The sequence below is a fragment of the Ailuropoda melanoleuca genome, chromosome 6 (genome assembly GCF_002007445.2).
Source record: "Ailuropoda melanoleuca isolate Jingjing chromosome 6, ASM200744v2, whole genome shotgun sequence".
Classification (NCBI taxonomy): Eukaryota; Metazoa; Chordata; class Mammalia; order Carnivora; family Ursidae; genus Ailuropoda; species Ailuropoda melanoleuca.
In genome coordinates, this window is record NC_048223.1 from 99,188,649 (window position 1) to 99,200,144 (window position 11,496).

At 52.3% G+C, this 11,496-nt stretch overlaps 2 protein-coding genes across 2 annotated transcripts in view; one reads left to right on the plus strand and one right to left on the minus strand.

Annotated features, from left to right (window-relative positions):
• Positions 1-5: 5 nt before the first annotated feature.
• FRAT1 (FRAT regulator of WNT signaling pathway 1) lies at positions 6-6,785 on the plus strand (the record flags this gene model as incomplete). Its single annotated transcript, XM_034663613.1, has 1 exon — positions 6-6,785. A coding segment is annotated over one exon (519 nt), but the record flags the coding sequence as incomplete, so codon positions are not given.
• Positions 6,786-9,709: 2,924 nt separating this feature from the next.
• The window catches only part of FRAT2 (FRAT regulator of WNT signaling pathway 2), a 2,413-nt gene continuing 626 nt past the window's right edge, over positions 9,710-11,496 (minus strand). The window contains exon 3 of the mRNA XM_034663614.1: positions 9,710-11,495. Within this exon, the coding sequence (XP_034519505.1) occupies positions 11,114-11,495 (382 nt within the window). The 3' untranslated portion in view covers positions 9,710-11,113. The remainder of the gene's footprint in view (position 11,496) is intronic.

An 11,496-nucleotide genomic window follows, 5' to 3' on the forward strand; every position in this document is an offset into this window, starting at 1 on the left:
CCCCGGGGGCCCTGCGCTGCGCCCTCGGGGACCGCGGCCGCGTGCGGGGCCGGGCTGCGCCCTACTTCGTGGCCGAGCTCGCCGCAGGCCCCAGCGCGCTGTCTCCACTGGCCCTTCAGCCCGGCCTTGACGGGCCTTCGGGAGCGGACAAACGGGGCGCCCCGCAGCCACTGTCGGGCCCGTGCCGGCGAGGTTGGCTGCGGGGCGCCGCCGCCTCCCGCCGCCTGCAACAGCGCCGCGGGCCCCAGCCCGAATCCCGCACCGGCGACGACGACCCGCACCGGCTCCTGCAGCAGCTGGTGCTCTCGGGGAACCTCATCAAGGAGGCCGTGCGGAGGCTTCATTCGAGACGGCTGCAGTTACACGCAAAGCTTCCCCAACGCCCGCTCTCCGGGCCTCTGTCGGCCCCAGTGCATGAGCCCCCTTCGCCCCGCAGCCCTCGCGCGGCCTGCAGCGACCCGGCAGCGTCCGGGAGGAGGGCGCAGCTCCGAACTGGCGACGGCGTTCTGGTCCCTGGCAGCTAACACCCCGGGAGTGGCCACAGGGCCAGCCTCTGCCTGGAGGGCAAGGGATTCCCCTGAGGGCTGCTTCCCTACTCAGACTGGTGAACTCGCGTTTTTGGAAGCGGGAAAATAAGCTAATGCACACGAGGAATGGAAAAACCGCGACTATTTTCGCGGGGAACTAATGGAGGGCCCCAATGGGTTTGAAAAACAGAAGAACTTGGCCCTATTTAAGGCGGATTACAGAATGCACCCCAAGCTCACATTCATTAGTACTCCTTATTTGGTGTGACCAGCCCCAGCGCTGTAGCGCGCGGTTCCACGCAGCCTCTCGGGGCCCTCCAGCCCGGCGACCATGTGGCCACACTCCACGCGTCTCAGGATCGCCGAGCGCCCAAAGGACGAGGATGATCCCAATTACTTGCTTTACCTTTTCAGGGCTGGTTCCTGATCCACTTTGGGGGAGGGGAACATGAGTAGACCATCATTTCAGGGAGAACCTCCAACTGCCAGACTTGAAAATTTACGACTCTTTAAAAAACCCATCTCGTGTCTTGTGGGTGCGATTCTTAATACAAAACACGCGGTACCAAGAAAGGACCTTTGGGGAGTTGAATAGGAGTAACGTTTGCTCTGCCTCCGCTTTGCAACTGGCTGCGGCTCTCAGAGTGGCGGGGGAAGGTCCTGCGCGCGATGGGGATGAGAGGCGGGGGCGGACGGTGCTGCGGAAAGGGTAAGGCGAGACGCGGTGCGAGCCCTCCTTCCTCTCTAAAATATGTTCACAGCCGGCCCCCTCCTCCTCGGGTTCAAGGTCACTATTTCCTCAGCGCCCGCAGGGTTGCGGGGCTCCAGTAGAGCAGAAGGGTTGCCGGGTTCTGCCTGTACTCGGGAGAAGTGCTCGGTGTTTTGCAAGTACTGGAGTCTCCTAAGGACACGCGCACCGCGGCCGCCGCGGGTGTGGGGAGGCGGGGACTTGCCGGGCGCCGGTGCCTTCCGCGGGCGGCCGCGCCCTGGGCTTACATAGAAACTGCCCAGAGTCTTAGCCTCGGGTCCCGGCACTCCCCCTCGGCTCTTCTGTCCTACACCAAGCGGGCGGTGCTAGCGCTCCTTGGGGCCCGGGCTGGGGGCTGGGGAGACGCCACGTGACTGGCACTCCGGGGACACAGCCTCGCACAGCAGCTTATAATGGACTCTCCGGGGCCATTTGCAATAACAGCTGCAATTCCCTGGATTGACGGAGTTGATTTCCTCCTTCTGCCCCTCCCCCAGCCATGCCAGCTCGCCTTTGTAAGTGAAGGAAACCGAGTAGAAAATGTGACCCTCCAAACGGAGAAGCTGCAGGCTTTGCCATTGTGAAGCGCGGTGAAGTGTTTTTAGCATACTGTTCACTTACTCTGAGGGATCGAAAACCGTTTTGTTGGTGTTTTAGTTGTAAAAGATTCAATGGCTCTTCATCATCCGGATGTGGCTATTGACATATCTACACTTCGCACCGGAGTGTCTGGAATTGTAACTATCCTGATTATAGGAGTTTAACTTAACTGAAATACTTGTTTTTAATAAATGCACTGGGATTTTTGTTGGGTTTTTGTTTGGTTGGTTGGTTGGTTTTATCTTATTCTTGCCTCCGGTAGAAAAGATGCACAGAACACATTTCTCTAATCCATAAACCTAAAAACACTTGAAATCCTTGTCAGCCTGGCTTGTGGATGGTAATTAGACGCTTTTGTGTCTGAGCAGCTCACTAGTTAAGCAGGGTCTGCGCGGCTGGGTGTGTATTGGTGCTGGCATGAAATTAAATGAAAGTGAGGTCAGGTTTTGGACCAATCCCATTCACTAAAACCTTAGAGCCTTTTGGATTACTAGTCCGTGATGGAGATGTTTTATGAAGCTGCCTCTGACTGTATTAGCAGAGGACATATCAGATCAGCCCATCACTGCAGACTGGGAGGCTCATCACTTTTTTTTTCTTTCTTTCTACTGTGGTCATTAGGTGGACTTGTTTCACAAGGCAGTCCTTAAGGCTGGGGCAGCTCTTGGTTAGGGGCTGATCAGGATACAAACCCACAGTGGGAAAGCTGGCTGGCAGCGTCTGAAAGGACTCCTCTCTTTGCCCTTGGAATGTTTGCTGTCATGCTGTCCCTAAGCGGTTACCTAACAGCCATTCTCTGTCCCTCCTTTTCTGACTTATTTCAGTCTGTTCTGAAGGAGCCACAGTAGGCAACAGATGATCCCAGGTTCAAGGCCACTTATTAAATGGGGTCCTTGGTCAAGGTGCTCAACCTCTGTGGGCTTTGGTTTCCTCATCCGTACAACAGATGAGAAGTGAGATGAGGAAAATGTTCATGGTGACTGGCATGTACTGGAGATGACAGTCTCTAGTCCCTATTCCTTCCTTCCCAGGACTGCCCCCTTGGTAGCCAAACGACTGGGTCCTCAGTTTCTCATGAAAGAAACAATGCTTTCTGGATTGACTGCTGTATGACACAGTCCTGATTTTCTAACACCCTTTTGGACTCAATGCCTGGCATCTATAACCACCCCATTCTCTCAAATGCACACACAGCCCCTGATGGTCTGTGAGAGGCACCTCCAGAGCACACCAGCCCGCTATTTCCCACAACCCGTCCAGGAAGTGTTGTGGGAGTCTTGTCCAGTGCCACTCAGCAACGGAGGCGTGATTATGGGGGCTCTAACACAAACGGGGGGGGGGCTCCAGCCGGGCAGGTGGCTGCCACCCCTGGGCACTGAGCAGGAGGAAAGTGGTCAAGTGCTGGCTTCCCCTGGCATTGGAGCAGCCCTGAGCTCCTCAGCCCCACTACTTTAGTGGGGCTGGGATTTCCTGGAGGTCAAAAGGTTAGGAGCAATCCAGGGCTAAACTGGCCATGATCGATGCCACCGCACAAACTGAGCTGACTTCTTGTAAGGATTGATGAAGGCTAGACTCAACCATGGGGCTCGTGCAGTACTACTCCCTCCTTAAAAAAGGAAGACTGGAGAAAACGAATGCCTAGCATCAGGCACTTTAAATATGCTATAACCCTAACTGTCCCTCTTTTTAAAAATCCTGCAGCTCTTAGCAGTCACCCCAAAATCCTTTTCCGGAATAAGTCAAGGTTTACACAAATGGTTTTAAGTTATTAGACCATTTTATAGATGGAAAAATAGTCCCGGAAGGGGACAGGGCAGAGTGACCTACTGAAGTCACTTATGAAGTCAAAGGCCTATCAGAGTCTAGATCCCAGGTCTCTGGGCTCCCAGCTCAGGCCTCTTTCCAGTAGCCTAACACCATTATGCATAGTCCAATATTGTTCATTGCACAACTCCACACATGAATGACACCCCTGCCTGCTGTTGTTGAACATGCCAGCCCTGTCCCTGGAACCCGGAAAACCCTACCCCAGATTCCACCAGGTACACCACAACCCTTTTCTTACAAAATGTTCACCATCCCATGAAGACAGCTAGCTGGCCACAGAAAATGGCCTGAATGAGATAAAAGACCAAGCTATAAAGTCAATGAAAAAAATCCAAAATAAATTAAAACACAGAAAGCGGCAAACAACAAGTGTTGTGAGGAAAAGAATGGCACGCCTCACGGAGGACTGCAGAGTCGCCCGCCCCAAGATTTCATTCTAAATTAGGCGCAAATGCTACAATATTTGGATTCAATTTTCACCCTTCCTTTTTCAGCTCATAAGCAGAGACATGGAACGAAGATCAGACACCACTTTCCTATCCAGCAAAGTCTGTGTTGAACCCTGTGATCCCTTCCTTCCAATCAGGAAAGAGTTACCCTGGCAACCAAATTACTAACTCACTCAATTAGCTCCCCCCTCTTCCACCAATGCTCAGTAATCACAGAATGTCAGCCCAGGGAGAGCTCAGCCTTAGGCGGTCTAGTGCTCTTGCCTCGTTTAGTGATGGAAGCCCAGAGAGGTTTCCACTCAGAGGTGCACTCGCTGGAACACCGTGCAGGCTGGTTCAGGCAAAGGAGCAAAACCTTTCCCATGTAGCACATCTTCCTGGTCGTCTGTCCATAACTGAAAGGAGACCAAGTGACCTGCCCTTCACAGTTTCCCAGAAGGCATGAGAGATAAGAGCGTGGGCTCTGCAGGCAGGCTTCCACTGCCTCCATACAGGCAGCTGTGGGATTTGGGGCAGGGTCCTTAATCTCAATGATCTTAATGAACTCATCTGCAAAATGGGGTAAGAATAGAGCCTACCTTGAAAAGTTGTGTGAGTATTCAATTAGATAATGCAGGAGAAGCAAACAGTAAACAGTAAACACTCAAATAATAAAACATCAAAATCAAATCTGGAAGCTATTGCATAAAGGCCACTAGTTTATTTTCTGTGGAAAATCCTACCTTTTAAAGGCTTCTTCAATCTGTTTCTTAAAAAGCATCAACCTGGGCACCTGGGTGGCTCAGTCTGCCTTCCCCTCAGGTCATGATCCCAGGGTCTGGGATTGAGCCCTGCATCAGGCTCCCTGCTCAGCGGGTAGTTTGCTTCTCCCTCTGCCTGCCACTCCCCCCCTGCTTGTGTGCTCTTTCTCAAATAAATAAAATCTTTTTTAAAAAAAAGCACAAACCAGTTTCCTCTGCAGATTAGCTGTTTGAGCTGTATAGGTGTCAAGGCAAGTACAGAGGAAGGGAATATTCAGTCGAGAAGAGGTTTAATCTCAAAAGGGAGGCAATCCCCTTTATCCCAAACCTTGAGAGCAGATCAGGATTGGGACTGATAGAGTAGGAGCAGCAGGGAATATTACAAAGGGGAGGGTTTGTGCTGAGGACAGCCTGGGACCACAGCTCTTAATGCCCCCATCAGAAAAACCATCCCCTTCTAATTCAAATTCAATGCTCAGCTGAAGTTCTGCGTGCACACCCCGTCCACTCGTGTTCCTAATTTGTACTGAGAAAATCATGCAATTTCTTCACAGGGAGTGATCTTGGAGTCCATTGTGTTCTTACTCTTCATTTTATTTACTGTGATTATAGGGTTATCTCAGGAGCTCGTATGTGAATGTCTTCTTTTCCCCAAAAGATCAAATAGTCTTTGATGGCAGAGGACAAGATGAGGAAGATGTGTTGGGCAGATTATCAGGCCACTCAGCATGGGGGATGGTCTGAGGTTCGGGAGAACATTTATGGTCAGCCAGAGCAGTTGAATGGCTGTTATAACATCCAGGCACTAGGTGATAAGGGCCTTGGTGGGAAGAGAGAGGAAAAGACAAGACACACTTTGAAAAGAAAACCAAAATCATGGGCCTCCATGCAGTATCCTGTGGCATCGAAGATGTCAGTTCTGGAGCCAGACGGCCTGTGGGGCCAGTTCTGGCTCTTTCCTTCAAAGCTGCTTCCTGTGACTTGGGCAGGTCATGTCACCTAACCTAACCTCGAGTTCCTCATCTGTGAATTCCGATAGTAATAAAGTCCCTGCCTCACAGGGTTGTGAGGATTCACCGGGCTACTGCTAGTAAAAATGCCGAGGCCACTGCCCGAAACGTAGCTGCATTTAGTAACGCTGCCTGGGTATTGGCATTTAGTAAATATTTGCAGAGCAAACAAATGGGGCGATTTCAACAGACTTGTAGAGCCGGGGAAGTGGGGTGCTTGGGGTGAGGAGTTGTGGTTCCTAGAAGTTCAAAGGAGATGGAAAAGAAAGGACAGCAGCCAAAAGGCAAAAACTGGGGAAGGATCTTCTCAAACAGGAGAGACCTGTGTTTGCCTGACTGCCACGGAGGACGTGCTGAAGGAGAAACTGAAGGGAAGACGCTCGAAGGGACAAGCCCACCTGGGGAGGCAAGAAGGACAGGGTGCCCAGTCTGGACACGTTTGAACAGCAGGGTTCAGGAGGGGTCATAGGGGTGGCTGTCCCACTTGACAGCGCCTTATGTCACAAACTGTCCTGCCACGGTGGGCTGGGGACCTGACTGTTGGCTGTTGGAACCACTGTGTATAACCCTTCGTGCCCGGGATTCCTACGCGGGCTTCTGTCGTGCTTGTGTGAAGGAATCCTTCTCTGCGACTTACGCCAGAACAGAATCGAAGCTAAATCTGCTATCAAGGAGTTTATTAATTGCTCCCCTTTATCAAGTAACTGACTCATAAGGAGGTAAAATTCACAACCCCCAACTGATAGCCTGCTCAGGCAGTTTGTTTGACTTATTGATTTGGGTGGGTTAAAAAAAAATCACAAGCTTGTTATCATCTTGTTACCTTTGGCCTGCCTTTTGCCTGTTTCTTTTTTACTAAATTAGATTCCACAACCTAACTTGGTTAAAAATTGATTTCCTAGGTTTTCCCAAAAACTTTCCCCAGACTGGAGTCATCCTCACCTTTCTCCAGATGCACCAGGCATCGTACTTTGCTTCAGCGGGGTTAAGGAGGTGAAGAACCACAGCGCAGATATTCAAAACACAGGCTTGATGGTGCCAAGGGGGGAAATTGAGTGACTTCAGGTGCGAAAAAGATAGTGAAAGTCACTGAGCACGTTCCGATTCCATATACCCTGGACCTAACCACAGAGGATGTACGCAGAGATAATGTAGATAAGCTCTGCGTGCATGTGCGACGCCCATGCGCCTGTGTAGACACACTCGCACACCCAACAGCCCTTACGATCCACCTTCGCCTCCCTTGGTTCTACTCCTACGTCCGTTCCTATTATTTACTTTTCTTCCTCCCACGTATGTGATGAGTTGTCTTCGTAAGGTACTTGGAGCCTAGCACCTGGTGGGCACTGGGTACACTCGCTGGTGTTAGTGCTGCTTCTCAAGGGCCGGTGTCTCCCGGGCTCCATCCACCCCGCTTAGTTCCAACTGCCGAATCCTTCGCTTCAGCCCTGCTCTCTCCGCTCCAACTTCTGGTCATTTATGAGGCCCCAGGCTGTTGTCCCTGTAACTTCCCATATGAAACTCCCAATCAAGCCCCATCCCCCACTCCAACAACCAGCTTCTGCTTGCCACTTCCCTATTGTTCAGGACCTTCTGGCTCCAGACTGGCAGAATGTTACCAGGGAAACCTAGGCCCCAGCTCCTTCAGATGAGAGTTGTCTCAATTCTGCGGGCTCCCACACCCCCGGTTCTGTGCCCAGCCACTCCGGAGGGCTAGGGCTATCCCAGGCACAGTCATTCCTAGGCCAAGTACTAGGAATGGGCTATCGCAAGCTGCAAGTCCTTGGAAATGGTCATTGCCTCAACACAGACACACTTGCCCTGGCTCAGGCCCAGGCTCTGGACGGTCTTTGCAAATGGCTGAATCAGTAGCAGGGGCCATTCACGGGCTGTGGGTAGGTTCCGGCAGGAGGCAAGAGGATCAGTTTCAGAGCCATGAGTTCAGATCCCGCTCTACCACCAATAATTCCTACCTTTCCCCATTATAAAGTGCAAAGTCACGTCTTATAAAATGTGCCAGCAGAGTACCTGCCCTTAACAGGTATCACGTCGCTTTCCCTCTCTCTACCTGGCTTCCCAGGTCCTGTAGACCCTCCCTCCTTGTCTGCACACGCCATCCTAACTTCATTCCCGAGGGCCCTCATTCTCAAGGGCCTTTCCGCTCGTCGTGCCAGACACGGCACCACCGTGGCCCTATGTCCTCATCTTACAGACAACCTGAGGTTTGTTATCCGTGCCTCTCTTATGCAATTCCTATAACTTACAGGAAGGCCTTGGCCCCAAATCTGCTTGTGAATTCTTCCAGGATGTCTCAAACCCGGATCCCCCAACCTTGCACATGAGGCTGGCATTCAAGAGGTTTGACAACAGTGATGCTACTGTGTTAAGTACTTAGCGGGTCAAGGTCTGTGGGACGCTCTTAAGAAATCTTAATAAATCCAACATGGGAGAAAATGGTGTCAAGAAAGTCTCACACGGGTGGCATAGTATACTGGAAGCTCTGGTTGAGGAACAGGAGATCCCAGAACCAGGCTGCCTGGGTTCAAATCCCAGCTCGCCACTTAAAAGGTGGTGACTTCCAGCAAATCACTCAGTCTCCTGGGCCTGTGTCCTCATCTATAAAATGAAGGAAACAGTGCCTACCTCATGGCCCATAAAATCATGACATAATGAAATGATATAGTGATTTAAGGCACCCAGAATAGTACTTAGCATGTGTGCCCAGGGAATACGACCCCCAGAATGATGACAGAGGGACAGACTGGTTTACAAGGTTATGTGGAGGCAGCCTTCTGGGAGTTAGAAAGAGGGACTTGTAGGGTACAGTAGCAAAAGGCTAGGGACAGCTTGTGCTCATGGGGGCTGAAGTTAGTGAGGGCAAGTCGCACATTTACGAGACAGATATGGGTCCCCTGGGAGGAAGAGACCGTGGTGGTGCCAAGAATTAGCCGCTATCGTTTTTTGAACATATAAGTTATCTCAGACATCCAGATCTTCATTTAATCCTCCCAACCACCCTATTAGGTAGTATTGTTTTATTAACGAGAAAGAAAAAGCACAGAGCAGTGACTCGCTCATTATGACACGGCTGATGAGTCGCAGAGCTGAGTCAAACCCAGTCACTGAGTACCAGCTTTCTCCTGCAGCCCCAGTGTGGATGAGTGGTGGGCAGGCCAGGGAGGAAGAGGTGCTAACCAGGAGAGGACCTAGGACGGCTGCCTGGCAGACCTCTGGGCTGGACCAAGTAGGAAGGGACTCAACAAGAGTTCCACGCCCGGGCAAGATGGGCCTGAGGACAGGAAACCTTCAGTTAATCTAACCCCTGCCTGCTCTAACCAAGCCATTTATAACTACCAAATGCATGGCTGTGAAACTATTTTTCCTTTTCTAACCCATAGCTCAAGACTGGGTCACTGGCGAGACAGGAGAAAAGGATGGCAACGCCTCTGCCCTCCCCATTCTTCACACAAAAATCCAGATGAAAATCACCTCCCCCCACCCCGTCCAGACACAGCAAGTCACTTGGCCTCTGCCCTCCAGCCTAGAAAACATTTCTGGAATATGTTCTTATTTCACAAAAGGAATGGAAGCCCATCTAGCAGGTTTCAAAAACCTGGACTTAATCTTATCTCGTGGAACATCAACCCAGAAACAATGAAGGACGGCAGCCCTACCTATATTCTATGCTGAGCAAAGCTGGCTCCAACCATTTGCCCAGGTGCCCCCAAGGACACACTCAATTATGAAGGTATCATACCCCCTATGTGTTTTTCTCTCCCCCACATTCCACCAAAAAGCCAAACCACGCTCCAAAACAAAACCAAATTTATTCAGCAGACATTTTAATTAAGAAATCCTATAAATCAGGACCACCACAATTTCTGACACTCCGGTGCGAAGTGTACGTCAATAGCTACATCTGGAGGATGAACAAGCCATTGAATCTGTTTTTAAAATTGGTTTAGCTACCTTAAGTTTGGGGGTGGCACTTTACTTAAAGCGCCGTCAAGTTTCACAAGGGTAAAGCCAGCGGGTTCTCCTCTCGGAGAGTCACATTTTAAACACGGTTTCAGTCACTCACAAGAAGAGCTGGTGACAGGAGGAAACCATGAGGGATGAAGACTCACGAAGTCTCAGGCCCACGGCTCCACACGCGGCCAGAACAGAGCGGAAAAACGGCCAGGGTCTCATCTACCCCATGCAGACACCAGAAAGGGTGGAGTAAGAAAGTCTGGCTGGGAGAACAGGGGAGACTGTTTATGACTGTTTCTCAGAAAGCTCATGGCAAGGCGAAGAGTGGCCCCAAGAGAGGAGGAGGAGTTCTAGAAAGAGGAAAGCACAGAAAAAACAAATAACTATCCCCATTTGTCCCTCTCTGCCTGTGTGTGTCCTGGGCAGACTCCAAGAGGTAGCAAAGCACAGACACGGCTCTTCTTGGAGCAGGAGAAAGAAAAGACACAGGGGTGAATTTAGCTCTCCCAGGAACCCCACAGCCTTTTGCGCACAGCAAACTGTGACCTTGAACCACAGGTGGCAAGGTCAAGTCAGTTAAAAAGTCCACATTCAACTCCAACTCTACCCACCTTCAAAATTCTCCACCTCCCTCTAACCCCTAACAGGAGCTCACATCTCCCACCCACCACCAAACACCAATTAAGTGGGAAGAAGGGGGTGATGGCAACCCCCCCCCCACCAACAAGCTTTTACATCCTTCTTCCCTCCGGAATTTCTTTGCACAGCAGTTGTAGCACCATTTCCACTAAGCTCTTCCACCGGAAAATAAAGAAAATGTATGCGTATCATTAGTTTTCAAGTATTGTTATAAAGCCCTGGCGATACCCGCCCCTTGGAGCCCAATCTTTAAACAATCCAAGCACACGACGCCCCCAAGGGTTAAGTCAGGTAAAAGTCGATGCATGTAGCTGCCTTAGTTCTCCCAGTTTATCCCAGGTCCTTGGCCCCGAGGTGGCCGGGGAAATTCTCACGCGGCACGTCTGCGCCCTGGCCGGTGCATTTCTCCACGCTCTTGTTCTCCGACAGCCTCGCTGGGGCCAGTTAACTTCTCGCCTTGAGGTCTCTCCCCCACGCGTCTCCCCGCAGCCTGGGCGGTCGCTCCCAGGACCGTGACGGCGGCTTCAGCTCAGGGTTGGGGAGGGCAGGACGCTGTAGGGTCTGCGCAGCGGCGTCCTCTTCCTCCTCCAGGGGCCTCGGGTCAGTGCAAGGCGCCGGAGGGCTGCAGGGCGACAGGGTCCGGTCCGCTGCGGCTGCCTCCGGGCCCAGAGGCGCCCGCGGGGCTCGTGGCTGCCACGGCGGCGACGGCTCGCTGAAGCCTCCGCACAGCCTCCTTGATGAGGTTCCCCGAGAGCACCAGCTGCTGCAGGAGCCGGTGCGGGTCGTCGTCGCGGGCGCGCGTCCCGGCTGGGGGCCATCGTCGCTGTTGCAGGCGGCGGGAGGCAACGGCGCCCCGCAGCCATCCTCGTCGGCACGGCCCGGGCAGCGCGCTGGGGCCTGCGGCGAGCTCGGCCACGAAGTAGGGCGCAGCCCGGCCCCGCACGCGGCCGCGGTCCCCGAGGGCGCAGCGCAGGGCCCCCGGGG